General features: G+C 53.5%; 1 protein-coding gene across 1 annotated transcript in view; it reads right to left on the minus strand.

Moving 5' to 3' along the window:
* Nucleotides 1–209: 209 nt before the first annotated feature.
* Nucleotides 210–26,600, minus strand: part of huwe1 (HECT, UBA and WWE domain containing E3 ubiquitin protein ligase 1) — a 34,040-nt gene continuing 7,649 nt past the window's right edge. The window contains exons 14-83 of the mRNA XM_079741525.1: nucleotides 26,213–26,340; nucleotides 25,901–26,041; nucleotides 25,683–25,788; nucleotides 25,294–25,401; nucleotides 25,109–25,210; nucleotides 24,900–24,980; nucleotides 24,581–24,687; nucleotides 23,968–24,160; nucleotides 23,776–23,867; nucleotides 23,453–23,673; nucleotides 23,248–23,305; nucleotides 22,993–23,169; nucleotides 22,652–22,897; nucleotides 22,289–22,422; nucleotides 22,060–22,172; nucleotides 21,790–21,966; nucleotides 21,416–21,632; nucleotides 21,194–21,316; nucleotides 20,811–21,048; nucleotides 20,339–20,698; nucleotides 19,531–19,653; nucleotides 19,284–19,379; nucleotides 18,823–19,092; nucleotides 18,554–18,706; nucleotides 18,261–18,388; nucleotides 18,052–18,133; nucleotides 17,752–17,928; nucleotides 17,485–17,635; nucleotides 16,962–17,392; nucleotides 16,677–16,872; nucleotides 15,876–16,043; nucleotides 15,614–15,786; nucleotides 15,435–15,501; nucleotides 15,102–15,325; nucleotides 14,780–14,991; nucleotides 14,490–14,672; nucleotides 14,206–14,378; nucleotides 13,974–14,110; nucleotides 13,753–13,828; nucleotides 13,532–13,630; nucleotides 13,284–13,414; nucleotides 13,045–13,204; nucleotides 12,671–12,899; nucleotides 12,231–12,409; nucleotides 11,871–11,960; nucleotides 11,592–11,770; nucleotides 11,465–11,507; nucleotides 10,470–10,802; nucleotides 10,122–10,341; nucleotides 9,886–10,010; nucleotides 9,560–9,780; nucleotides 8,667–9,058; nucleotides 7,797–8,481; nucleotides 6,767–7,499; nucleotides 6,556–6,647; nucleotides 6,239–6,395; nucleotides 5,487–5,616; nucleotides 4,936–5,138; nucleotides 4,502–4,749; nucleotides 4,049–4,151; nucleotides 3,732–3,881; nucleotides 3,378–3,623; nucleotides 3,167–3,284; nucleotides 2,917–3,057; nucleotides 2,540–2,827; nucleotides 2,291–2,396; nucleotides 1,999–2,116; nucleotides 1,707–1,888; nucleotides 1,213–1,403; nucleotides 210–673 (exon numbers count right to left, since the gene is read on the minus strand). Of these exons, the coding sequence (XP_079597651.1) occupies nucleotides 571–673; nucleotides 1,213–1,403; nucleotides 1,707–1,888; nucleotides 1,999–2,116; nucleotides 2,291–2,396; nucleotides 2,540–2,827; nucleotides 2,917–3,057; nucleotides 3,167–3,284; nucleotides 3,378–3,623; nucleotides 3,732–3,881; nucleotides 4,049–4,151; nucleotides 4,502–4,749; nucleotides 4,936–5,138; nucleotides 5,487–5,616; nucleotides 6,239–6,395; nucleotides 6,556–6,647; nucleotides 6,767–7,499; nucleotides 7,797–8,481; nucleotides 8,667–9,058; nucleotides 9,560–9,780; nucleotides 9,886–10,010; nucleotides 10,122–10,341; nucleotides 10,470–10,802; nucleotides 11,465–11,507; nucleotides 11,592–11,770; nucleotides 11,871–11,960; nucleotides 12,231–12,409; nucleotides 12,671–12,899; nucleotides 13,045–13,204; nucleotides 13,284–13,414; nucleotides 13,532–13,630; nucleotides 13,753–13,828; nucleotides 13,974–14,110; nucleotides 14,206–14,378; nucleotides 14,490–14,672; nucleotides 14,780–14,991; nucleotides 15,102–15,325; nucleotides 15,435–15,501; nucleotides 15,614–15,786; nucleotides 15,876–16,043; nucleotides 16,677–16,872; nucleotides 16,962–17,392; nucleotides 17,485–17,635; nucleotides 17,752–17,928; nucleotides 18,052–18,133; nucleotides 18,261–18,388; nucleotides 18,554–18,706; nucleotides 18,823–19,092; nucleotides 19,284–19,379; nucleotides 19,531–19,653; nucleotides 20,339–20,698; nucleotides 20,811–21,048; nucleotides 21,194–21,316; nucleotides 21,416–21,632; nucleotides 21,790–21,966; nucleotides 22,060–22,172; nucleotides 22,289–22,422; nucleotides 22,652–22,897; nucleotides 22,993–23,169; nucleotides 23,248–23,305; nucleotides 23,453–23,673; nucleotides 23,776–23,867; nucleotides 23,968–24,160; nucleotides 24,581–24,687; nucleotides 24,900–24,980; nucleotides 25,109–25,210; nucleotides 25,294–25,401; nucleotides 25,683–25,788; nucleotides 25,901–26,041; nucleotides 26,213–26,340 (12,737 nt within the window). The 3' untranslated portion in view covers nucleotides 210–570. The remainder of the gene's footprint in view (nucleotides 674–1,212; nucleotides 1,404–1,706; nucleotides 1,889–1,998; nucleotides 2,117–2,290; nucleotides 2,397–2,539; nucleotides 2,828–2,916; nucleotides 3,058–3,166; nucleotides 3,285–3,377; nucleotides 3,624–3,731; nucleotides 3,882–4,048; nucleotides 4,152–4,501; nucleotides 4,750–4,935; nucleotides 5,139–5,486; nucleotides 5,617–6,238; nucleotides 6,396–6,555; nucleotides 6,648–6,766; nucleotides 7,500–7,796; nucleotides 8,482–8,666; nucleotides 9,059–9,559; nucleotides 9,781–9,885; nucleotides 10,011–10,121; nucleotides 10,342–10,469; nucleotides 10,803–11,464; nucleotides 11,508–11,591; nucleotides 11,771–11,870; nucleotides 11,961–12,230; nucleotides 12,410–12,670; nucleotides 12,900–13,044; nucleotides 13,205–13,283; nucleotides 13,415–13,531; nucleotides 13,631–13,752; nucleotides 13,829–13,973; nucleotides 14,111–14,205; nucleotides 14,379–14,489; nucleotides 14,673–14,779; nucleotides 14,992–15,101; nucleotides 15,326–15,434; nucleotides 15,502–15,613; nucleotides 15,787–15,875; nucleotides 16,044–16,676; nucleotides 16,873–16,961; nucleotides 17,393–17,484; nucleotides 17,636–17,751; nucleotides 17,929–18,051; nucleotides 18,134–18,260; nucleotides 18,389–18,553; nucleotides 18,707–18,822; nucleotides 19,093–19,283; nucleotides 19,380–19,530; nucleotides 19,654–20,338; nucleotides 20,699–20,810; nucleotides 21,049–21,193; nucleotides 21,317–21,415; nucleotides 21,633–21,789; nucleotides 21,967–22,059; nucleotides 22,173–22,288; nucleotides 22,423–22,651; nucleotides 22,898–22,992; nucleotides 23,170–23,247; nucleotides 23,306–23,452; nucleotides 23,674–23,775; nucleotides 23,868–23,967; nucleotides 24,161–24,580; nucleotides 24,688–24,899; nucleotides 24,981–25,108; nucleotides 25,211–25,293; nucleotides 25,402–25,682; nucleotides 25,789–25,900; nucleotides 26,042–26,212; nucleotides 26,341–26,600) is intronic.

Below are 26,600 nucleotides of genomic sequence, written 5' to 3' on the forward strand. Positions count from 1 at the left end.
ATGTTCCCCATCTTCAAGGCTTGTGAGGTCACAAATATGCAACGAGAAACAACCAACATTTTTCCCCAAAGGTTTTATAACCATCCTGTTTCACACACACACACACATCCTTCTCCTTTTTTACACAGCCAGAGAAGAACAAAAAAAGATTAAACATAATAAACTCCCAAACCTTTTGTACAGAGAAATCAAACTAAATGGAGAAAATGTCTCTTATATTAGTCCATGTATTTTTTTAATCCTCTCAATGCACTGTTTGCATTTGCCATTAATCTGGAAAGGGAGACACTGATGTGTCCACATGAGGCTCTGTGTAGTAGGCAATGTCAATCAGTCCGTTTCGCTTGCTGGTTTAATCCCTCTTTATATTTATTAAAAAAACCATTAAGTCTAGGCCATTCAACATGTATTCCAGTAATGACACTGAATGGTGTGTATGTGTGCGTGCATTATGGGCCATCAGTATAAATGTGTCAAAGGTAGTCAAGTCTAACTCGTGTGTGGACGCGTTGTGTGTCTGTGTGTTTGCGTGTATGTGTGTTTGCATGTGCGTGTCAAGAGTCTCAGTGTCTAGGCCAATCCGAATCCCTCGGAGCATTCCTGAATGGCCAACAGCAGCATATGTCTCAGCTTCTCGTAACTCTCATAGGCTGGAAGGTCCAGCTGGTTAAAGCTGCGGACGGAGAGAGAAAAAAAAAACCTCATTAGCACATAATCCCGTTCACAATAAGATACCGTATTTCCCGCACTATAACGCGCACCGGATTATAAGGCGCACCTTCAATGAATGACCTATTTTAGAACTTTTTTCATAAATAGGGCGCACCGGATTATAAGGCGCATAGCATAGAAGATACTGTGAGTGTGATACTGTGAGATACTGGGACTGTGAGTAAGCGCAGTAAAATGCTGTGGGCACTGACTACGATAGCCGTAATGCTGCAAGCGGTGTGGCTTTATCGTAGTCGTAGTGAAACATTTTATTATTATTATTAAATTGTTTTTATTGGTTTTTCATACTGAAACATTTTGACAGAGCGCCGTTTACAACCAGTATGGATCAACCAATTAACCAATTGATCCATATATAAGGCGCTCCGGATTATAAGGCGCACTGTCGTTTTTTGAGAAAATTACCGGCTTTTAAGTGCGCCTTATAGTGCGGAAAACACGGTACATGTTGAGTGTCTGGGCCAGTGGTGATGAGGTTACCAGGTGTGAGCAGAAGGTAGGCGGTCAGTGGAGCGGTCGTCGCGATGGATCTGGAACTTCTGGATGCCGTTCATGCCCTCCAGGGCCGTGAAGCCCTGCAGGGGCACCTTGGAGGTACCGGTAACAAACTGGAGGAACTTGGCCCGGTCCGCCTGGTCGAAGGAACGCAGGGCTCTCCAGAACCACTGGATCTGAGATCAGACGGGTTTTAGTTTCACATCCAATGAAATTTTATGTTGTCTGCAATGCTCCGACAACTTTTGTGTCAATGGCAGATAGGCTTTGACTATGAAGGCATCAGACTTGGCTCCTGTGCACGCATCGCAGCGTCATCCATTTGGACCCATTATATTAATCACAGAAAAAAAAAAACTAGAATTTAGAATGTTATCCTTTTACTCTGCCTTAACCGACTCGGACTATGAGTGGATCTTAGTCCCGCTGAATTCTCCTAAAATGACATCAGACCTGGTTGAATACACAGGGCCCAGTACCTGGATTGAACTGGACTGGTACTTGTGGTACTCCGTGTTGGCCTTCAAGTCGTCGATGTCGATGGTGGGCAGGCCAGAGATGAGCAGCTCCAGCTCCTGCTCTGTGAAGATGGAGATCAGCCTCTTGGGGATGATCTCATAGAAGCCCTCGAGGAAGGCCGCCAGCTGTTTCCGAATGGCGCCTGGGGAACAGAACGCAGGCAGTTAGGCACAGTGTCCGAGACCCAGCTGTACGTCATCCGCATGACAACCCCTAGGTCACGGGGTGGGGGATGAAGAGTCACGTGATTACCTGTCATCTTCATCTGGCAGACCAAGTGCACGTATTCCTTCTTGTTCTCCTCTGTGACCAGGATGTTGGCACCGTTGGGTTTTAAGTCCCTCACTTCACACACGCCAAACTCCTGGACCTACACAAACCCCCAAGAAGAGGACTTTTAGACGCTTTCTTGGAGATTATTCTACCATGAAGAGTATTTACCATTACCTATGCTACACCTGTCTGTTTCCAACTGAGATACAGTCGGAAATCAATCCAACTATAAACAGTGGCTGCAAAGACAAGTAATGATCAGATAACCCACCTCAGTGCTGAACGTCAGTTCATAGCCCAGCGTGGAGACGTCGTTCTCCAGCAGGTACACCAGGCCTTGGAAGAAGGGGTAGTCCTCGCTCTCCATGTCCGTGTACCTGAGGACCAGGCAGATGAATGGGTGAAACGGAAAAAATGCAAGCCAGCCATCATCGTGCCCACCGCGACCATAAGTGGAGTGGAAGTCACTAAATAGGTCTGCTGTATAAAGCCTTCTGAAGAATGGCGTTGCGGCCAGTACCTGACGCTCTTCCCCAGGATGTGCTTGTAGAAGCTGCGGGTGAAGTAGCACTCGAGGAGCCTGTTGTCGTACACGGCCTTGGCCACCACGCGGCCCACAAACTTGAAGTAGCTCAGATGGTTGGGGTTGCAGTGCGACGAGGGGTTGATGGTGTAGGTGACGCGGTCGCCGGGCGACGTGCGGAACAGGGCGTACATGGGGTTGAACATCTCCCGGGAGATGATCATGTACCACTCCCGGAGCAGCCCGCCGGCGTCCTGGCCCTCCTCCCCCTCGAACACAATGTACCTGGAGGAGGAACCGGGGAACAAGCGTTGGCAAAACCGGCTTGAAGGGTTAAACAAAAACCTGCTAGGAAAGGTGGTGGGCAGACTTACAGCCGGTTCTTCATGTCCTCGGGGCTCTTGCGGTGGAGCTCCCGGTACGAGTCCTCGAACACGTGGTCTCGCCTCACATGCACGGCCATGTCCTCCTTCCTCAGGCCCTCGTCGAGACGCTCCAGCTCCTGCCTGAAGTATCTGGTAGGGGAAAGGTCGAGCAACGGCCATGAGTGCTGTAGATATCACCCCGGACGCGATCAAATGGCACTAAGATAGAAATCGCCATTAAACAAAGTGATGCCCTTACTTCCTCTTCACATCAAAATCAAGTATGCGAATGTAATCGACCAGTACTGCAAAGGGCCCATCAGCCAAGTGGGTGGTGGACTGGCGCAGGATCTGGTTAAGCACTGTGCGGTGGGTTTCTGAAAACAACATGGGGGTCATATGGCAGTTAGTCATCCGATCCGCAACTGATTGTCGTCCCTCCGTGTTTATGCAGGTTTCTATGTACTCACCAGCGAAGCGGAGGAACTTCTGGGTGTCGGGGGGCAGGTTGGAAGAAATATGCATGGAGGACGGCTCCCGGGAGAAGAAGGGGTCCAGGGAAGAGGGTGTGGCGGGGGTGAGGGGCGCTGGGGACAGCGGAGGGGGCTCGTCCTTGATGTGGGACAGCTGGCTCTCCCGGGTGTCCCTGACCGGGGGCTTGCTCTCTCGCTCTGTGGCGTGGACCAGGAAGAAGGCTTCCACAGCTGGCTGGAGAACTGGGGACACGAGACAAGCGTTGTATAAATGCACAGGACAACACATTACAGGCCCCATAGGGATTTTCAGTAGCGTAGGCGGCTTCGTTTTCGATGAGATTGGTTTACCCAGTACTGCGTGCTGATCATGTGACTCCTCCAGCTCTTTCAGGCACTCCCCGAGCATGTCCCACAGCTCGTCCAAAAGAAGCTGCTCACTGAGCAGCGGCAGGTCAGGAAGCCTCTCCTCACTCTCTGATTGGCTGTTGCCCTCGTCATCTACAGTACAAAAGTAGCGTTATAACACATGGCAAGATTCATATGCCGGCAATTGACAGCGGTTCATATTTCTCCAGCCATCCTGGTGACACCAAACCATCAGACGGCCCTTGAGCTCTCTGACCAACAGCACGATGTTGCTGCTCTGATATAGATGAAAGTCCTACCCAGGGGTACTGCGTCCTGGTCCAGAGGTGACGGCTGGTCTACATCCATGGGAGATTCATCCCTCTGGGCTGCCTGGGCCTCAGACACAGACTGCCCCTCAGACTACATGAAACACCCCAAGAGAAAGGATACAGTTTAATTACAACCTCCATTATAACCTTGAACTATAGCATTCCGTCACATTCCCAGGAATCAGGGGGAGGCCAAAAGCAGGAAGCATTTAGCAAGCAAAAGTCGGATTATCCAGTAGCACAGCAGGCAATACATCAAGACTGCAAACCTTTTCACAGTGCACAGGCCGATGCACAATACGCATTAGTAGTCAACGTTTATCCCCATAGCGACAAAAGCTCTCTATTCTAGCTAGCTCGCTAGGCCTCGACGCGGGCCCGCTAACAGTGGGCAGTTTGTCGGCAGCAGTCTGCCTGCTGGTCAGTGCGGCGCATGCTAACCGTGGCAGCGGCAACCGTGCCGGGAGGGGGGGCAGCAGTGGCGGCGGGGGCATGGGGAGCAGCCAGGGAGGTTCCCGTGACGGCGGAGGTAGCGACGGCGGCGGCGGCGGCGGCGGCGGGCGGGGGGGCCTGCTGGAGGCGGCGCGCCCGCTGGCCCTCTCTCACCATCTGGATGATGGCGTCGGCCTCGGCCTCCAGCTGCCGCACCGCCGCCTGGATGCTGCTGGCCGAGCCCAGGCTGGTGGAGCCTGGAGGGGGACGAGAGGTGGGCATGCCTTTAGCCGCGCACAGCTACTGAGGCTAATGATGCATGGGACATAAACAAGAGGGAGTGTTTGCCCGTGTGCGCGCGTTCGTGTTTGTGTGTGTGTCCGTGCATGTGTGGCCGTTCCTGTGTGTGTGTGTGTGTGTGTCCGTCCATCTGTGTTTCCTACCTAGCCGCCCCGTCTGCTTGGCCTTCTTGTTGGCACGGCGGGTGTCCTCCCGCAGCTGGATGATGACCTGCAGCACGCGCAGGAAGAACTTCTGCGTGGACGTCTTGGAGGTCAGCGAGCTCATGCACGGCAGCTGCAGCTCGCGGCCGCCCAGCGTGCGCTTCTGAGCCGCCACGATCACCACACTCTCAGAGCCATCGAACCTGCGGCCCCGCCAACACACGAGAAAGGGCAGCAAAGCGTATGCCGTCAGTACACCGAAATGGGCGGTTACGCAAAACAAACTTTGACCCGTGGTTGATGAGACCGAGATATTATGTAGCCAAATCTTTTTAAAAATGCAAATGAACCCCCTGTATGAATAAATTGTTCATAACCAAGATATTTGACATTGTTAGGAAATTATATTTCCATGCTAAATTATATAAGCTGAACGGTTTACCTGCCACCATTGCTTACGCTAACAAAACTAAAGTGAGCAATGAGGAAAGATTATATCGTCCAGAGGGAAGCCTCCCTGGGCAGCAGCGGAGCCACCTCCGTCAGCTCACCTGCTGGGGACCTTGCCCTTGAGCCTAGTCATGGAGGAGTCCTCAGGGGGGGCGTCGGGGGACAGGGCGTCGGCCCGGGCCCGTCTCTGCTGCTCCAGGTTGTACTCCCGGAGCTCCGCCAGTAACGTGCCTGGGGACAGAGGATGGAGGCTTTGAGAACGAGTACGGGTGGTAGACGTCATATACAAGCTGGGGGTGCAACGCCGTCTGAACGGGGGTTGGTGGCGTGTGGAGGGGGATTGAGGTTTAGTTTCAATTTAATTATTTTAGTTTGCATTACAACATCCAACATCTAACCTTAAAATACTTTCCATCTCATGATGCACCCTACGTCACCATGCTGAAGTAACGCCACTTCTGAAGCATTTCTCGGGTACAATCAAATTGTCCAATCTTTCAATTTCTTTACATCTTCCCGTTTCCCAATACACAAAGTCCTCATGATTTTGCTACCACAGTTCTCTTGTGGACAACACAGAAAACATGAATTCCTATTTTTCTTTCCTTGATCCTTTACAGCTTTTCGCAGCAACAACCAGTCATACATGCACAAGGACCCCTTGTTCATTGCCTTTTTGCTTTGAACTAGCAGACCGGTGGTCCTTGAAGAGCGAAACAGCTTTCCTGGAAGGGCGTGAAACTATTGAAAAACTTCACAGATAAGTCCTTGCCGCAAAGGACTTATCTGTCCTAGATGCAATATCGCCACGACGATGTCTAGAGGGACCAGTGCATGTGGGTGTGGAGCTGACCGATCTGTTTGCAGAGCGTGTAGCCCAGGTGTCGGGCTCCACTGAGCAGCAGGCGGAGGACAGTGTCTCGGGTGGTTCCGTCTCCTCTGGACAGCTGCAGCAGGATGTTGGCGGCGTCCTCCAGACCCTCCTCGGAACACGAGTGAGAGGTCAGCACCTGGACACACAAGGGAGCAGAATGCAGATCAGCGACCCTCCCGTAACGTTGGTTAACGATTAATAAAGGTGAGGCAGGAAAGTGTTCGTAGTGCTGCATTAAATAGTTCGTAAGTAGGGCTGGATGCCATTATTTCATTGGCCGTTTCATTTTCCCATACCTCCACTGAGAGTTGTAGTTGTTTCTCAGTGAGTCCAGTGGAGGCCAACTTAGAGTCAATTTCATTGCTGCAAACAGCAATCCTTTGCTTCCCTGTTCACAGGGAACATCAACAAGGTCTCATTCAATACCTACACACGTATAACCAAAGAGACCACAATATCTCGTACAAACGACCACGCTTAATACCGACACGGACCATTGGTGCTTACCGGTTGAAATGTTAACAGTGGAGGTGGGCAGAGAGCTCGCGGCGGAGGCGGACATGTGAGACGCCGCCAGGCTGGCCAGTGAAGACGAGCCCTGCACCACAGCTCCCACCAGCCCCGTGGCAGCCACCTGGGCAGAGCCCGCCGTCAGGGTGCTCAGGCCGGCGGCCGGGGCCGCTACTCCCGCCGCCCCGGCCGCCGTGCTGGAGCCGGCGGCCTGCGGGGCGGGGTGGCCGGCGGGCACCTCGGTGGCCTTGTTGTCGGGCAGAGCGATGGAGATGAGGGAGAGCAGGCGCAGCAGCTTCTCCGTGAGCAGAGAGCTGCGGCGGATCACCGGGTGGGACAGCATGTTCATCAGCTGGCCCAGCGGGGACGCCTCCAGGCTAAACTGGGCGCCCTCCGCCTCGGCGCCGCCCCCTAAAGGCACCGTCTTCATGGAGGCTTTGCCTTTGCGGCTCACATTCATGTTGTCCAGCTTGACGAGCAGGTCCCAGAAGTCGGTGGAGATGCCCAGGGACTGGGGCGTGATGACGCAGGAGCCCAGGGAGTTGGGGGTGGTGGTGGGAACCGAGGAGACGTTGGAGGCGGCATTGTTGCTGCCCGAACGGGTGCCGACGACCACACCGCCGAGGACGCCGGCCGCCCCGGCAGTGGCCAAACACAGACGGGCGTCCAGGTCGGAGGGTGACGTCGACAGGTCCTTACAGCGCTGCTGGGTGAAGTGGCTGGGGAAGACCTGGGGACGACACAGGCATAGAGGGTCAGACCGACCGCTGGCCACTAACCTCAGAAGCTGACATATTACACCCCTGGGTGTGAGTGTGATTAGCAGTAACAAGCCGGAGAGATGAGCGACGTTTGTTAAGAGTCCTCGGGGTCGGCTGGTAGACTGGTCTATCCAGCCGACATCTAGGTGGACACTTATGTCAGAAGAGGCCGATTTTTAAAAACGGCTTGTAACGGCTGACCCCCTCACAGCTAGTGGTATAATAGGTCACCTTCGACCAACATGTCCAGTGGCTCAGGCGCTCACCTTGGCCAGCTGGATGAGGGTATCCAAGACATGGCGACAGACCACGGGCGCAGCCTGCGGGTGGATGTGCACAGTGGACCCTCCACCTCCTGTGCACGTGACCCCTGGGGGCGGCCCGGCTATCCCTCCTACGCCTGCTCCCAGCGCTCCGGGCCCCGTGCCCCCAGCCGAGTGGCGGTCGGCGTGCTTCCTGCCCGACGCCCGCTGGATCTGGAAAATGTTTGTCCGGCAGCCCAGGGCCGCGTCCATGGAAACGGAGAGCCAGGACAGTTGGCTGGAGCTGCGGGACTCCACCCGGTTCAGTAGCTCCAAGGAAGAGGAGGACGAGGCGGACGACGAGGAGGACGAAGAGGAGGAGGAGAGGGAGGCGGCGGCGGCGGCGGCGGCAGACTTGGCGGCACAGCCCCCCTGGGGGTTCCTCTTGCCACGAGCGTCATCGAGGCGCGTCGTCTCCACGCACACCTCGCTCTCGCTGCTGCGCTGCAGGATGGACAGCAGGCTGCGGATGACCCAGCCCCGCGTCTGCGAGTGGTAGCACAGGTTGCGCAGCACGCGGTGCAGCCGGCTGGTGTTGAGCTTGGGCTCGTCCACAAACAGCAGCACCAGCAGGCAGGACAGGGCCTCGTGGTCCAGGAGGAGGCGGCCGCGCAGACGCAGCAGGGAGTCCACCGTGGAGCTGGATGGTCTGTGGGGGGGGGACAAAAAGAAACCTCCTTCAGCCCTCTGCAGAACGTCACCGTTCCATAATGGACTCGCCTCACTTTTCCGTTTGATACCGCGTTATGGTTTTTATAATCATCTGGTCGATATCGTACATTCTCCAGTGCATTGTTCCTTCTGACTGAACAAAAAGTTCAGCGCCGCCCTCACCTGTTGTGGTTGGTGCCTCCCATCTGGAAGGTGCCCCCGCGCTGCACGGCCAGACGGGTGTACTGCACGCCGCGGTTGCTTCCCAGGCGGCTGGTGAAGGCCGGGGAGCGCAGGATGGCCGACAGGGCCGAGGACGAGCTGTGGCCGAACAGGCGCTCGTGCATCAGCTGCCTCTGGCGGGCCTCCTGCTCGCGGCGCAGCGCGGCCGCCTCGGCGGCGATGTCCGGGGGCATGACGGCCAGCACGCTGTCCTCCATGTCCTCCAGCACGCTGCGGCGGAGCTCCGAGGGCAAGGTCTGGATGAAGGTCACAGGGTCCAGGGGCGTGTCCCCCTGGGTGGGCTGCTGGGACAGCTCCCGGCGCTGCTGCTCGGCCCGCTGCTGGGCCAGCACCTAGAGGAGACGGGCCGAACAGGTCAATCAAGAACCCATTGGAGGCGACAAGGTTGTAGATCGATGGTTATGTATCGTGCCTGGTGTTAGCGATATACCAGTCCAAGAGCAGATTGCTAATGCAAAGAACCAGGCCAACACTGGTTCTATTTATAGAGGAGAGTAACAGCCCTGCTAGAAGTCCCTTTGGGGAGTTTTACGCCTTACATAGCGCAATGCTGGCATAAAGCATTGTCCAAACGATATAATCAGCAGTGTCTCCAACTGGAACGCAGCAACAGCAAGGTCCTGTGTCTTAAAATGCTTGCATAAACTTTTATTTACAGACGCTGACCAATGGTGTAACGGGCCTAATAGGTACAAAGCATTTTGTGCATAGGTTTGGGAAAGGTTTTCCAAACCAAAAGGCAACAGAATTAAGGTAGATTCCCAATGGTACAGGAATACAGCCTTAGCCACGTTTATCTATACAAATCTCAGGCATTGATGGGGTTCTCTCACCTCCTCCTGGATGGCGGGTGGCAGCGCGGCCAGGAACTCTGGGCTGACCTCGGTGACCCCGGGGCCGCTCAGTACGGGGGTGGTGGAGGAAGGCAGGCTGGAGGTGACGGGGGGACGGGAGGGGGGCCTGATGCCCAGCTGGTTCTGGAGCACCTCGCGCCGAATGTCCTCGGGGAGGGCCGCCAGAAACGAGGGGTCCACACCCTCCGGCAGATTGATGCCTGGGTGACAACAAGGATCGTTAGGCCATTGACGATTCAAGGAAATTAATACACCATCGTAAATAGCAAGAGGACCAGTGAGGCACGGAGTTTATTTTTTCTTACCTGCTAGTGGGTCCTCGTCGTCGTTGCTGGTCGAGGGCAGCGGCTCCTCTTGGATGGCCTGGGATTGGCTGTCAGCGCTGTCACTCCGGGGCATGGTCTCCCCGGGTGACGAGACAGTGGTGGATCTGGACAGAAAAGAGGTACCAAATTAAATCTCGAGTACGGCGAGTGTGGCCCAACTGACGCTTAACGGACCTAACAAAGAAGAGGGCTCAGTAGCACAACATGGAGCTCACCCAGTCTCTGCGTCCGTCTGCCTGTCTGTCAGCCCGCTGTCCGCACTGCCAGCGCTGCCTGACAGCTCCTGGGAGAGGTGGGCGGTCTGGGCAGGGTTGGGAGCAGCCTCCTCCAGCGTGGTGGAAGCAGGGCTGCTGGTGTCCATGGGTGACCCCTCCAGCTGTGACACGCCCGCCGCAACAGGCTCGGAGGCCTCCGCGATATCTGGACTGAGGGAGGCTGAGAGGAACAACGCCACCATAGGGGTTAGCGGAGTCATATCGAAAATGGTAAACGTGGTTTCTAAGGTTGGTTACCAGCCTGGCACACATTTGTCTGTATGAGAGGCGTCTTTAAAGTTATTCTACCTTCCCTGCCTCCATCCACTGCTCCTCCTCCTCCACCACCACCACCACTTCCTCCTCTCTCACCGATTGTGGGGGCCGGGGACATTTCCATTTGGGAGGCCTCTGCTACGGCCAGGGCGGCCAGCGAGCTGGCGTGCGACTCTGCAAGCAGCAGGTCAGCAATAGGCTGATGGACCTGTTGGCTGATGGCCGTCTCCAGGGAGACTAGGGCCTGCTCGTGCGGAGCAGGGGTGGTGGGGGTCACCTCTCCTGATGGGGGGGCTGTGAGGAAGCCCTCAGAGGCCCTGGGGGGATCCAGGCAGGACCCAGGAGCACCGTGGGCCTGCTCACCTTCTGGAACAGCAATGCATAAAAACGCCAAGTTCAGAGCTCACATGCCCAGGAGCACAGTAAGTGCGTTGTATTATTGCAATCGCTTAGACTTTAACAATATGTCGTTATAGTTGCACACCATGATGTTCAGGGCCTACACTGAGGAAGGCAGTAAGTTGTATAGTTATCTCCTGAACGGGGTGAATAATCCTGATCCCCAACAACAACACAACTTACTACCTCACCACAGCATAGCCAGATTTGGACATTAATATACAAGTACATGGAAGAGAAATGTATATCATTTAAGTATAGCGGATTGGAAAAAACACATTCGAGAGAAACTAATAAATGAATTAACAAGGCAGTATTTAAAAAAGGTCAGTTTGTGAAGTATTTGCAGAGCCCACATGGAAATATAAACCTCCGCTGTTCAGCGTTTGCACACTGGAGCAGCCGAGACTGTAGAGTTGCTGTCGCATCGCTGTGAGAAAGACAGTAGACTGTATAGTTATCTCCCAGATCTGGTGTGATCCTAAAACTATACAAACTACTACCTCATCCCACAACACGCTCTGATCCGCGGCTTGTCACTTGCTGAAGATTCAGGAGACGGTGTTGAGTCCAGACAAAGATGCATGCACATTATCTGTAGCCAGAAGAGTAAAGTAAGCTCAGTCTACCTGCAGTATTCTCTGCGCCATTGACCACCCCCAATCCAGGACCCTGAGCAAGGAGGAAATAAACATCAAACTTTATCCTACATCTCAATCACCAAAGTATTGCTTTTCGTATGATGAGCACACAGACCTCTCTCCATCTGCTGACCTGCAGGCTCTGCTCCCTGCTGTCCTCCGCCCCCGAGGCCCTCCGCTCGCTCTGCTTAGCCTCCTCCTCCTCAGCCAGTTGCCTCCTCCTCTTCTCCCTGCGCTCCTCCAGCTCCTCATCTCGCAGGCTCTCCAGGTGCTGCAGGATTGGCACCTTCACCACTGGAAACATCACACCACGTTAGGGGGATTGAAGAACACACACAGGTTGGAGATTGTTGGAATCGTTGCGCGACAACGACAGTGTGCTAGATGAGCCCACCTGCTACACAGTCGTGCATGCTCTCGGCATCCAGCACCTTGCACTCATCTGTCCACCTGGTCAGGGCAGTGGGGATACTGGAGAGAGTGCCTGGGAAGGGCAATTCCAGATGTTATGACGTGTACATCCCTTAAACTATAACAAGGGAAGAAGTCAGGAAACCGCAGAATAAAGTTGAAGACTTAAATTACAACTTTAAGAAAGTAATCCAAAAGCCGAGCTGGTCTGCAGAATACCTGCTCGCTCAGCTCCGGCAAACTTGCTCTGTGATTCTCCCCATAAGCTCCAAGTCAAGGTTGTTAACAAACAATGGCCCCTAACCCTAAAGACCGCAACGGTCCTTCAATAAGGGGTCCTCACCGGCCTGTCCTCCGGTGCTGCTCTGCTCGTGGAAGAAGTCGTCCAGCAGCTCGTCGTCCGAGCGGGCGATGATGTGCACGTCTTCGTTGCCCACCAGGAGGCGGGCGCGGCCGCGGGACTGCAGGGGCAGGGAGCTGGAGAGCTGCAGGATGTCCGCTGCTGCGCTGGGGCCCAGCAGTCTGGGAGAGGGAGGAATGGACCGTTGGTTAATCACCCAGACTAATTCACTGCTCAACAGCTGCACCCATCACAGCAGATACAGGTGTTATGAGCAAATGTATGCAATCCAAACGTATGCAATGCAAAGTTTGTCATTTCCAGTACGTCATAACCCTGTGATTCAACCAATAAGCAGCGTCCAGAGGTACAGTGAAGGGCCCGATCGAATGGCTAGACGCCTGAAGCGAGCCCATACGGCGTTGGGACATTGAGGTCCTCACCTCTGCAGGATGAGGGGCGGGTTGGGCTGGCGGTTGCCGGGGTAGTGGACGTGGATGGTGTGGCCGGCGTTGGCGGTGAGCTGGCGCAGCGTGCGCTGGCTGCGGCCCATGCCCTGGGCCAGGCGGCTGCTGGTGCCCGCGGCCCCCAGGGTGAGAGAGCCATGGTCAGCGTGGCGCACCATCAGGGGGTGGGAGCTGGGGATGTTGCCTGGGGAGGGAGGGATGTCAGCTGACGGAGGAACACAATAGAGAGAACAGTTGGCAGACATTAGGGCGACAGCTCAAGCACAACGCCACGGCCATTTTGAAAACGAGGTCATAAAGATGGTGCTTTTATGCCCCTTGTTAAAAGTGGAAGGGGAGGTCTTGCGTACCGGTTGTGGAGAACATGTTGTCGAACTCGATGATGAGGTCGTCGTCCCGGTCGAACCTCTCGAAGCGGATGTGAGGCGCAGCATTGATGTCTGGGAAGTCCTCGTCCAACTCCATCTCCGAACCTTCGTCATCGTCGTCCTCGTCTCCTTCCTCATCATCCTGAGGTGAGAGAAAATATGAGCATACATTCCTTTTGTAAAACTGGCTCCTTCAACGGCTTTCCATTCATTCTTCTGACCTGGTCCTCCTCCTCTTCCTCTTCTTCCTCCTCCTCCTCCTCATCCTGGCTGTCTTCATCGTCATTACTGCCACTAGAATCTTCCTCCTGTGTGTGCTCTTCATCCTCTGGTTCCAGGATGTTCATGGAGTCTGATAAAAAAAAACATACAAATAATCCATTATTTTTTAATAGCACCAGAAACTCATGTCAATAAATGGATAAATGCTAGTATCAACTGAGGGGTTCATTGTGTGGAGCGGACATACCTTCCCGATTTGCCTGGAGAGTGGAAGTCTGGCTAATATTCGAGGGAGCTTCATCCATCAACACATCCTCCTGTGATTCGTCTTCACCACTGCGTCCTACTGAATGGCAGCCCATAAAAAGGAACACTAGCTGTAGTAGAATCAAGCTGTGCCATGAATTACATCTTCATCTACCCCAAGCTGCTGTTAAGAGCCTTTCAGCAAGAGGCATCGTATCTTACCTATAATGGCGCTGTTTGCTGTGCTAGCGTCCCGTTCCAGAAGCTCATCAATCAGATCCACCAACTCATTCTCCACCTATACATAAAACACACAACGGCAGAAGGTAATTACACAAGGACACAAACAAATCCACTCAGCAAGTAAGCACTGAGCAACTCATGCCAACATAGGCACTCTATACTCATTAAAGAAAAGTGTGAGATAATGTAGTGTTATGCACCTGCATGGCCTGAGTGCTGAGGACCTCTGGCTGACCAGCGATCACCACTGTGTCCGCCTCCGTCTCTCCGTCCATCAGGTCACTGTCCGCTCCCGGCACCCTGCTTCCCTCCACAGGCTCGGCCTCACCTGGCTCTCCTAGAAACACACCACGTATCAGCTTGCAGCCGGGAACACTTGGTGGCCATCTAAATAAAGCAAGAATGCACAAGAATGTTGAGCCGTGTGGGCACCTTGGTCCGTGGTGTTGCTGTTGCTGTCCCTGGCAGCGCCCACGGTGTCGTGTTCAGCCTTGTTTTTGCTGGAGCCTCCCTTGCCCCCGAACAGACTGCTGGGCTGGTTCACGATACGAGAGAGGGTCTCCAGGGGCTTGAGGGCAGCATTCACTGTGTTTGCCATGTTGGGACTGAAGTGCAAAGAGGAGCAAAACAATAAATTTAAGTTATTGATACTATAATTATATTTGACTGCAAATGACCATAATTAAACATTGTTACACTGCAGGTGAAAGACCCACCTAGACAAGTCGAGGCTGTGTGGCACACGTGCTAGGTCGTTGACCAGGCCCTTCTTGAGGAAGAGGCGGATGATGTTGTTCATGCCATTGTGCTGTGTCTTGGCAGTGGCCGTGCTGTAGAAGCTGGAGGTGGAGGGGCAGGACTCCATGATGGTGCTGATGATGCACATCACTGCCTGGAGCCTGTGGTGGATGGACCAGAGATTAATACAACTGCTCTGTGTGGATAAGACTGTGTGGATAAGAGTCAGTTCCTGCACAATGCAGGAACTGACTGGTGCCGTCATTACCTGGCGTGCTTCTCTGCTCCTTCCGCCATAGCCAGGGCTCTGCTGAGGGCAGCCTTCACCTCGTTCACCAGGGCAACCTGCGCGTCCGTGCCGGTGCCGGCGGCCGCCAGACTGGCCAGGAATAGACGAGCCAGTGCGGGCGTGTCCTTGTCCTCAGAGTTTTGGGTGTGGGGCAGCAGGTGGTCCAACACGAAGGCAAGAACGCTGCAGTCCTGAGAGGGAAAAAAACAGGGCGAAGGTCAGAATAAAGGACAATAGAAGCACTAGGACAATGGGCCGACGCCAGGCAACACTGGAGAGGAGGCTTTGTCATTGTACCCACCTCCTTGATGAGCTCCGACTGTCCAGCCGTGTAGCTGTAGGAGGCGATGAGTGTGGCGATACCCACGTAGGAGCGCACCAACTCGGCCAGCAGTCTGAGGATAGTGGAGGTGGGCATCAGAGGCTTGCTAGCCTTGGCCTTAGCCGCTTTGCTCTCCTCAGTGCCGGCACCCTTCTCTCCCTCCTGCTCCTTCTTCTCCTCACGCAACTCCTCCGGCGTGGAGGCTGGGGGGGGAACAAGGACAAAAAACAGATGTTCAGAATCCAAGCCATGTGGCATGACATGGTGATTGAGAGCAGACATTACGAAATAAATAACAAAAACACATCTTACCCTCGCCTTGGGGTGTGCCAGACTGGGAAGAGTCAGCCACAGCTCCATCTGCAGCGAACACCTGAGGCTGGAGGGAGCAACGCTCATGTTAGTCATTGAAACCGTTCAGTCAAATACTCCCGTCCATAACACACCCAGCCACAGACCAAGATAACAGGATCACGGTCATAAGGACTTACATTGATGTGGAAGGCAGACTGTGAGTCAAAGTCGCTGCCCTGTCTGGTGAGCCTGTACTGCTGGTACACGTCGTCCCCGACATCCTGAAGGATCTGGGACAGGTCCTGGCCCCCAGGCACCACCACCGCCGCCGCCGCCGCCGCCGCCGCAGCACGCTCCTCTGGACGCTCGGCTGGAACCACGGCAACAAAACACACCATGAGGATCCAAGCAGAAGTGAAGGCGGATGAGAAGACAACTTTGTTGGTCGGGTGATCTTACGCTCTTCAGGTGCATGGTAGGCGGCCAGAGCGTTGAGCATGTCGCAGATGACTTCCCTGATGGTCTCTGGGATGGTGGGCAGCGGGGACAGCTTGAGGGGGGTGGTCTTCACCAGCTGCACGGCGTTGGGCCCTTTGATGCGCAGGTTCTCAAACTCGTCATCAGACACTGAGAGAAAGAATAAAGATTCATTAACCTCTTCCCGCACGAGGCCTCTCTCTCAGGTATTTGCCTAAATGAACACAAAGTGAATAGAGTATCCACAACTACAAGGGCTATACGTTATAAAATATAATATAGGTACCTGAAAAAAGATAACACCTATGAGATTGTTGTCAAAGGGACAAGTAGTGTCTGCCTGAGATACATTTCTTATTTCATAGTATATCCAATAATAGCACTATAGGTCCAGACTGAACATCTGACGCAAATGTTATAAGACAAAAAGGTGAATATATCGAGAACCCTTTGTTAAATTTTGACATTAGCCTCCCCTATTGAAATGGGAAATTTAATTTCAGGACTAACCACCGCAATTGCACAAGATGACCACCAGACGGCGATAAAGACCCAGTGTTCTGGCTGAAGGCAATTTTTTGCTTTTTATGTGAAAACCACAACTTGGTTACTACAGAGGATTGTCAACACCGTGTCAGGTTTCAAAATCGTGCCTGGATACAGGACAAGCCATTTACGATGTTTTTAGCCGATTCCGTGTCAAATCAAAAGAGACACCAAATCCTAAACCCAAGGCCTCCAGATCAGGCACCCATGTGAATACGATGCGGTCGGCTGGATTACCGGTGCCCGCGCCTCGCGGAGCAGGCAGGGCGATGCGGATGCAGCTGTTGGCAGTCTCTGCGAAGCACTCAGGGTTGCGGCAGGAGGCGGGGCCCAGCACACGCAGGATGTAGTTGATCTCCCTGGAGCCCAGGCTGCCCGACACCACCCCAGAGGTGGTGCTGCCCGCTCCGCTGGTGACGGCAGACCGCACCACCTGCACAAGGTTGAAACCACAGTCAGACCTATTCACCCGCGGTGTCATTTAGAGAAAGGGTGGATCCTCGTGTCGGCTCAAACGCCCACCTTCTCCATGGTGTGTCTCAGTGTGGCCGGGTCCTCGATGATGTGCCTGAACAGCAGGGTGACGAGGGGGGTGAAGCCGTTGAAGCCCGAGACCTGGGTGAGCCCCAGGATCATGCGGGTGCTCTTCAGCTCGGCGAACATCATGGCGTAGTGGTGCGTGCGCGTCAGGCGCAGACAAAGGCGCAGCGTTGCGTGGAGGGTGTCGGGGTCCACCGGCACGCTGATCATGCTGACGCAGGCGCGGATCAGCACCGTGGTCATGTCCTCGGACAGGCCCTCCACGGCGATGTCCGTGCCCTGGGCGGGGTCCGGGTCCGGCGGCGGGGCCGAGGGTCCCGTCGACGTGGCGTCCTTCGGCGGACTGGTGTCCTCTTTGGGGGCGGCCATCTCCACTGCTGCGCCCGGTTCTGCTGTGAGGGCTGTCGGACCAACTATGTTAAACAGGCCAGTACATCCACGGGTTAAAGAGCGATAATCATCACAACCAACCGCTTCCCATTCCCTAACCACGGCCCCCAGTTACCTTGGTCAGTCTGGGTTTCCTCCGGCTTGGTCTTCTCACCCTCCTCTCGCTCCGAGTCCGCCGTGCCCCCGGTCTTGGAGGGTTTGGGCAACCGAGGAACTCTCTGGACGGTCAGCATCACTGGCCTCCTGTTGCCCGTCTCTTCGTTCACCTGGCAGTGGTGAGAAAATACAAGCCGTTCCATCAGAGTGGGATCACCAGCCGACGACTACTTGCTCTGCTTTAGGATGAAACAGCGGTGGCGTTTGCGACGGTGACGCTACATACCTGCACCATGGTGTTGAACTGGACGGTGTAGCGTCGCCGTCCGGCGGTGAAGCGCACACTGCTCTCCCCGGCCCTCCAGGCTGAGTCGATGGTGCTGTTGTTGGACGCGCTGTAGCTACACCAGCGGCCAGAGCGGTCGTCAAACCACCGCCAGTTGTTGCCGTTAGGCTGCAGGTACTGGTGGAACAATAAAAAGGTGCCACGAATAAGAAGATAGTTCATATATTATTTAGAGGCAAATAGAATGCAAGAAAGAGGCAGTCGTGTATCGTCGCCGTCTCCGAGCTGGTGGATGCTAACCTTGTTCATCTGTGCTCTGCGCTTTGAAGAAACGGCCATCTTCTCATAGAAGTCAATAAGCAAAAGAACTGGGGTAATCCATCTGTAAAGAAATGGGGTATGGATTACTTTCCATAATGTACACACTGTGTGCTTTGGCATTTACGCCACAGCGATTGATATCCCTGAGGCAGTAGTTTTTCTCGTCCCTAGAATGATTAAGGACTCACTTTGGGGTCTGGATGTCCTTCTGCTCCTTGGCAGCCTGCAAACAGGGTTGCACCACCTCAAGCAGCTTAATCAGCAAGTCAAGAATACCGCTGCGCTCCACCACTCTGGTGCACAACAGCTTTAGCTCCTGTCAGGGAAAAGGGCAGAGCACATGCTCAAGTCAGATACGCCTCTACTGAAAGCACTGGTGAATAAATCTAGTGTGGAAGAGACCTTGTCCACAATGGAAAAACAATATTTGTTCAGCTTTAATATAAATAATAATCTCAGATGAGTTTTGAAGATAACTCACCTCAAAGAGAAGCGTGAGCAGCAGGATGCGAGTGGCCAGCTTGGAGGCCTGCGGCAGCGTGGCCATCTGCCTGGTCCACTCAGCCACCGTCTTGGTGTCACTGGTCGTCAGGGGCTCCGCTGCTTTGATCAGCACACGGGCCGCATCCCACACCTGCACACAGGGAAACAAACCCAACCGCACAGGATAAGATCGATGCGCAGAGCAGAAGGAATAACACAATCTCCGAAATGCGAGCGACGACATTTGAGGCGCATCAGCCCACGGACCTGGTGGACCACCTGGCCCAGGATGAGGTCTCGGTACTCGGGGCCGCTCCTCTTGATGGCCGTCATCAGCAGGTCACAGAGGCGGTAGACCGTGTCGGGCAGCTCGTCCAGCAGGTGGAAGCAGCCGGGCAGCATGGAGTCCGTGAAGGCGTGCAGCTCCTGGGGGTCCAGGGGCTCCGCCTCCATGAAGCGCTCCAGACAGCGGGCCTCCTCCTCCTCCGCCCGCTCCCGGGCCCGCCGGTCGTCCTCCTCGCGCCGCCTCGCCGCCTCCTGGGAAGGGAGGGAGGATCCGGGTCAGGGACAATGGCTGCAGCAGCCGCAGCCGACAGTGACCCGTCATTTAGTCATGAGGTCTTCTTTAGCAGCGGGTGGTTTGAACAGAGGCGGGGCGGCGGGGGGTAAGAGTGTGCGGTCGAGTGCGTCAGTGTCTTTACATAATGCGAGTAGCGAGGATGGCGCACCTCGGGAGAGTCAGAGCGCTGCTCCGTGCTAACCTCTTGTCCTAGTGACATGGCAATGGCCCTCATCATCTGGTCCTCTTCAGACATAGTCAGGTCCTAGGGAACCAGAGAAGAGCAACACTCACTACGTCTGGCCCGTGTTAATATATATTATTTGTATGGGGAGGAAGGGAGACAATGGATACCTGTGTGTATGCATCTGTGTGCGTGAGTGCATGTGCACACCATGTCAGAGAGGAAAGCTTACCCGAACAGCACCGCTGAGAAGGGGGGGCGGGTGGGTGAGCAGGTACTCTGTGGCCTGCTCCATAGTGGTGGTGTTCAGCAGGGCCTCCATGGCATGTTCTCTGGAGAAGCCCATGTCCATCAGCTGGAGAAACACAAAGAATCAGGGGCAATGAAAACAAGATAAGGGAGAAGGACGCGATGATGATCAGAATAGAGGCATAGGAGGTCGGCAAAAAAAGACAAAACCCTAATAACCATTATGAAAATCGGGTGAATGTCTTGTACGCATGAATATGTTTTGACGTTTGACGTTTTAATAACTGGAGTGGCCGTATTCAGCAGAGAAATGAATCATACCGTACCCACCTCCACACTTGTCCTCTTCATCTGATTAAAATTCTCAACACCCTTGAGAAAAATGAATCCTGAAGGTTCACCTTGACATCTATTAATCTCCATTCCTTTCTCTACCTCCCACCCACTCACTCTCCCTCCACACCTGGCCTGTCAATCACTCCTCCGCCTGATGGCTCCTAAACCTGCTGAACCCACTACGGAAGATGTGCCTCGTTCATCCTCCGCAGCTCATGTTCAAAACCAACAACACTTATTTCTAGATCTCCTGCTGACGGAGCCATCTACAAAAGGTACTTTTGTTATTCAAAGAGCAGATAGCGGGGCTGACAACATTTAATGAAAACAGCAATTATACACGAAGGTTACACATTGGGAAAGACTCTGTTCCTGACAGCCTTCATAACATCCCTTTATTTGCCCGCTCAGTGGTAATTGTGGACTCATTTAACAGGTAGCCGCCTCTGCCCTACCTGTGTGAGCTGCGCCTGGTTGACCTGGGGCTCCCGACGAGGAGTGGAGTTGGTCGAGTTGGTGGCGTCCTCCGCTGAGCCGGCGGCTGCTGGTGCAGCTGGGGCCGACCCAGGGGCCGCGGTGCCCTCTCCTGCGGTCGGAGCAGCTCCCGGGGCCCCGGTAGATGCCGGAGGCCCCGCGGGAGCCCCCTCCTCTTCTGGGCGTGCCGTGCCCTCCCGCTCCTTGCCCAGGCGCTCCTGGATAACCGGCTCTCCCCTCAGAATGTGGCAGAGGATGGCCAGCATGGACTCGGCCATGCGGCCCCCGTACACCTTGAGGGGCTTCCGGTTCCACAGGCTGCGGATGCAACTGAACGCAGCCTAGGAAGAGAAGACAGTGTTCGATTTATAGCAGACATCTGGCCAGGGAAAGGCAATTTGTTACTTTTTAAACCTTCTGATTTTACTGACAGTCATTTCCATGGATACCAACCTTCTGCGTGACGATGAGGAACCGCAGGGCGCTAAACTGGGGCGTGGTGGGCGTGACCCCGGGGACCTTGGCGGGCAGAGAGTGAGGAGAGTCCAGCACGGTGCTGGGGTTCACCATCTTCTCCACCAGCATCAGCCAGGCGTCCAGGAACTCCCCAGTGCCGTCGGGCAGATCAGTATGCTCCAGCCCTTCAGAGACGGGCACCTTACCGCCCATCGACAGAGCCCAGTTAAAGGTCCTACAGAGGGGAGGACCAGAGACATGAAGACAGACAACTATCATGTTCGTGGGCCATGCTATGATTCCACAAGTAGACCAAAAGAGGTTTGTCCTCACTTAAATCATTGTGCAAAGGGTTTAAAAAAGTGACACGCAGAACTTACTCAAACAGAGCATCGTGACCGCCAGAGCAGAAGAACTTCTGCAGCATTAGGTGGTATGGGTATTTTCTCTCGTCAAACAGCATGGGAGACGTGAAGCCCACGGAGCAGATGAAAAAGGTCAGCCTGCAAGGAATGGAGTTCCTCATTAAATAACATGTACGAAACAGTAATACATCCATGTATCATCACCTAGATTGCATCAGTCAAGAGACGTAGACCTACCTGAATCGGGGGGTGGGGGTGTAGGGTGGCGGCTGCCAGCTCAGGCCCTTGGTGAGCAGCTTGGTGAGGGAGGAGGCGGTGGCACGGGCCGCTGGCGTCGGGGCCGTGCCTGTGCTGGTGGCGTGATGGGAACGACGCTGGCGCACAGGGGAGCCAACACACAGCTTGACGAGCAGCCCAAACAGCTCAGCCAGAGCCCTGCCCAGACGCGATGAGGCTGGAGGGAGAGGATCGGAGATTAGCTGGTAATAAAAGGTACTCATGGGAGTATTAAGCTTAATCCAGCTGTAGCGATGCTCAGAGAGAAAATAGTGAGGATAGGCAGAAATATACCGACATGTCTAATATAACTAAAAGCAAGGGATGGTCCTTACCTGAGAGCAGCGGTTTGATCTGCTTGATCCGGGTGGCCATCGCTGGCGTCAATTTGGACTTGGCCTTGGGGTCGGTGGCGGTGGGCTCATCCGTCTCCATGGGAGCCAGCGTGTCCCCGTCTAGACCCATGCCCTCCAGCAGACCGCCGGCTGACGAGTCCACAGCCTCAGACTCAGCTGGGGGAGGAGGACAATGGACAAAGTCGAGTTGACTCAAATCCAACCAACAAACTGAACCGATGAAAGATTTGCATTTAAAAGTCCCCTTACCGGTTCTCCTGGAGCCAGACGCCGGGGTCGCTGTGGCGCTGCCAGAAGGCTTCTCCTCCTTGGGAACTAGTTTCTGCATGTCTGCCTGCCCAAACTCACAGCCAGGTGGTAGACTGCAGCACAGCAGGGGGAAGGTTAAAGATCAGCATCCGAATCACAGACAGGAGGAAGGTTAAAGATCAGCAAGACAACAAGCAGGGGAGAAAGGAGGACGTGTAAGGGGACTCACCTGTTGGGGGTACAGAGGGACAACAGGACGGTGCTTTCCCAGACCAGAGAGCAGTACAGCTGGCTCAGCTTGTTGAGGACACTCAGGCCAAGCTGGGAGCCCCACTGGTTTACAGAGATGGCTCTGATTTCACTCTGATCCAACACAACAAGAAAACCATCGTCAAAACCCAGAACAGCAACAATGACTTGGCCAACCAGAACAACATTATTGATTATATGAAAACATACATTAAATACTACTCAGGCTATTATCATTTAAAACCATATTGTCGTCATATCAAGATCTACTGATCACGAGTTTGTGCAGCGTCATTGCATATTCTAAAGGAAAGTCCCCCAAGCCAAGTCATCCGTGCTTTACCTGTCCCACTCTGCAGGTGTGGACAAACATGAGGATGTAGGCGTGCGCTGCGGTGAGCGCGTGCAGGAGCGGCGTGGCGCGGGCCGACAGGGTGGCGTCGGCGACGTGGCCGGCATTCGCCAGCTCTCGGAGTAGCACAGAGCCGCCGGGGACCTCGATGGGCCGGTGAAGTGGCTCCAGGGCCGTGAGGATGCTGTCCAGCTGGCACAGCCCCTCCTGGAGCACTTTGGGCTCATGAGAGAGCGTCTGGGACAAGGGAGGGGAGGGGAGCTTTAATCCCAATCCAGTAAATGGATACTGCCGCAGTGCAGTAAGGTGAACGTTATTTATTCTTGGCTTACCAGGATGGACTTGCAGACACCTGCCACAGCTTGGCACGCAGCAGAGGTGGGGAAGTCTATGGGCAGGTTGGGCAGGCCCAGGATGGAGACCAGGGGCAAAAGGCCCTTCTGGTTGACAAACTCCTGACAGTGGTCGTCGGTGGTGTTGTTACTCAGTATGGATTCCACAAACTTCATCTGGAAAGCGTACACATTGAATTTGAGTGTGAACCGTTAGAAAAGCCCAAAAAAAAAAAAAAAAAAGCATACACCTACCACATTCAGGATGTAATCCATGAGAGGAATGGGTATTCTCTCCTCTGTGCCAACCACCCTACAAACAAAAACACAAAATTGTCAAAATGACAGGTTCAACTAGAAAAATATGAAGTGAAATGTAATCTAAAAACTGAATAAAAAACTCAAGAACTCTTGCAAGGAGTTGTTGGTTCTACTCGGTGAAGTGAACTCAGCGTCATACAGTTCAAGTGGAACTGACTGCCTGTTGCTCTCTGGCTCCCCCTGCTGCTGGCTGAAGGTGTGGAGGGCCTCCTCCTCCTCCTCGTCTTCACTGGAGGCCTCCTCTGCAGCATGGCTGGACCGGGCAGGGGGCACGGCCACTGTGCCGTCCGCCTTCTGGATGGACGGCTTCTGGCAGATGTACTCTGGCGCCCGGCCAAGGTTACAGATCTCCTCCAACAACTGTCATATCACAAATTCACCATCGGTCAGACTCGTGTCGATGCGCTGCATTATTCTCATTAGGATGGAGAGAGAAAAACATGAAATGAATGGAAACAAAACCTTAATGATGGCAGTAGTGGCGTCCGTCTTGAGAGTGGGCTGGTGCCTCATGAGCTCATCCACGGCACTGCCGAGGTTTGAGGCAGTGTCCCCTGTAGCGGCAGACATGCGTACACGTTCCCAGTTATATATCCAGTTTTAACGATTAAAGTTTTAATGCTTCTAACAGGAGTAAAACAGCCAATGACTCACCCAGTGGGTCGGAGCTCCGCCGCCGCCTCATGGCGGGCAGGTAGTCCGGGGAGAGCAGCACCTTAAAGAGGCGCTCAAACGGCTGGCACTGAACGAAGGAGTGCAGGCCTCTCGCGTTCAAGCACAGGGCACTGAACACATTGGGGAGGGAGCCCAGCACCTCCCGAGTGGCGGGAACCTGCAGAGAGAGACACTATGAGAGAGAGAATAGGCAGGAGAGAGAGAAAAAAAAGGAGGAAGACAGGGTGAGAGAGAGAGTGGCGAGGGACGGGTTAACTGCGAGGGGGGGAGGGAAAGGAGAAGCGGGGGGGGGGCCGAGAGGTGCACGGAGCATCAATAGGAGGAAAATGTACAGGCGAAACAGCGCAAATGTTGATACTGGGCTAAGGGGGCATGAGGAGCCAGAATGAGGGGAGTGAAGGGAGCTGAGTGAATCTGGACAGCGAGACGCCTGCGAAAGGCAAGACATCTGGCTGTGCTGGATCAAGCTCCAAGGAAAATAAAAGGCATGAAAAAATTTGTTTAGTAGGGGGCATGAAAGAGAGAGTGAGCAGTCAGAGAAGCCCGAAGGAGAGAGAGACAGGAAGGAACTACAGAGGGCTGGGGGACTCACGTCCTTGATGAGCAGCGCATGCAGCATGACGTCTGTGAGGCCGTTATCCTGCAGGGAGGAGAGCAGGGAGGGCTCCTGGAACACAAACACTGTCACCACCTCCGTCGCTGCAGACCGGACAGGACAACACAGGGGGAGGAGAAGAGACATGATGAGAAATCCGTAGGGCCAACAAGCGAAAGGCATCCTCAAAGCACACAACGGTTGATGTTGTTGGTTTGTTTATCATCATATTTTACAACTACACATACCATGCCACAACACACAAAAACAAAACAAAAGCCATTTCATCTCTTCTTGTAAATTACTTAGTACTAACCCAGTAGAAAGAGTGATGGGCCATAATACTCTGCGTTACTGATGATGTGCTTGAGTGAGGTAGGCAATGACCCATCCATTACTAGAGGAAAAAGGCAATCACAAGCACATAGGTTAGCATATATACACTTGGAGCCATCAGTCCCATACAACCACACAATAAGCCAGATATATGCCATCAACCAACATTGTTATAAAAGCACATCTTACCATGGCGGATACCATCAGAAAATGCAGGGTCTTGAATGGCTTTCTTTAAGAAGTTTAACATAGACTTCAACAGAGCTGCTCTCTGGGGGATACACTGCATACCTATGGGAGACGACAAGGATGTCATTAGGCGCCCAGGGAAACATTTGAATGGTGAGACCGTATGTGATTGCATTCGATCCTACCTGCACGCGGTGCATTGGCTGTGCCACTCTGCACTCGGTGGTCCACTTCTGGTCTAGAGCTAGAAGATGTGGATGGGCCGGGGCTGCTCTCCATAGAGACTTCTGACACTAATCAAAACAAGTTAAAAAAAAATCAAAAGCTGCATCTTTGAAAGCCATTGCCGGTTAAAGAATCACCATAGGCTATTGACAACTTCATTTAGTACTTAATATCATAACACACGAGACCTGTAGCCTTTAAAAGGGAAAGCTTATGTGCAATGTGGTTGGAAACCTACAAAGAACATATTTATAGAACATATTTCTGTCAACTGAGGAAATTAACGATAACTCTAATAACGCAGGGCTTATATGCCGCTTAATAAAAGCAGAAAATATAATTAACTTACTGTCCATGTCTGTGTCCATGTCCTCAGACTCTGTGGCTGTGCTCGGCCTCTGGATCTTTGGCTTGATGACAAAAGGGCACTCTTTCCTCGACAGGTCCACCTCGTGCTAGGCATTGAAACAGACGGACAGGGGACAGAGTGAACGCAGCTCTTTGGCTATGAGGTGTAGGTTAAGCAGTGCTTCATGTCGCTGAGCATTGCAGAGCGTCGCCGCCCACCTCCAGTCTGGAGATGAAGATGGTGAGGCCAGTGTGGGACTGAAAGGCGGCCATGTCCAGGTTGGTGATGAGGTCCACGACTCGCACCGCCCGGGTCACAAAGGTGATCTGGTCCTGCTCATCTCCAAGGAACTTGATCACCTTCAGGAAAAGAATGGTGGAAATATTTAGATTAAATGTAGAATTGATTTTCCATAACCTTGAAGGAAGACAATTCCTCTTCCGATTTTACAACTTCTGCTTTATAATGGTTGTATTCACATTAGATCAGATCCATGCAGATTGTAAAGTGAATTGTGGGGGAGATGGTACCTTGAGTAGTGCTTCCATCATACCACAGGAGACGAGTGCCTCGCCTCCGGCATCGTAGCTTGCCAGGTGGTAGAGGAAGGAGAAGAGTGCAGTGGCAAACTGATGTGGGTAGGGCTCCATCAGAGGGTCTGTGAAATGAATTTTATTAAAGTCTTATATTCACCTTATTATGGTAATTTATGCCATTTGGTCTCCGTTCCTAAAACAGGACCGGAATTAAGAGAAATACAGTGTAAAATCCAATGTTTTTGTCAATCTCCGCCAACCAGTGTGCAAAAGTTTTACTCTACTATGCACACAAAACAATTATTTTCGTGACGCTTTGATAAAGCCACATCTTTGGCTAATGTCAAAGTGGGTGTGGCTATGTGCAGCTACATCTGGTTAG

Source organism: Pollachius pollachius, assembly GCF_949987615.1.
Source record: "Pollachius pollachius genome assembly, chromosome: 8".
NCBI classification, from domain to species: Eukaryota; Metazoa; Chordata; class Actinopteri; order Gadiformes; family Gadidae; genus Pollachius; species Pollachius pollachius.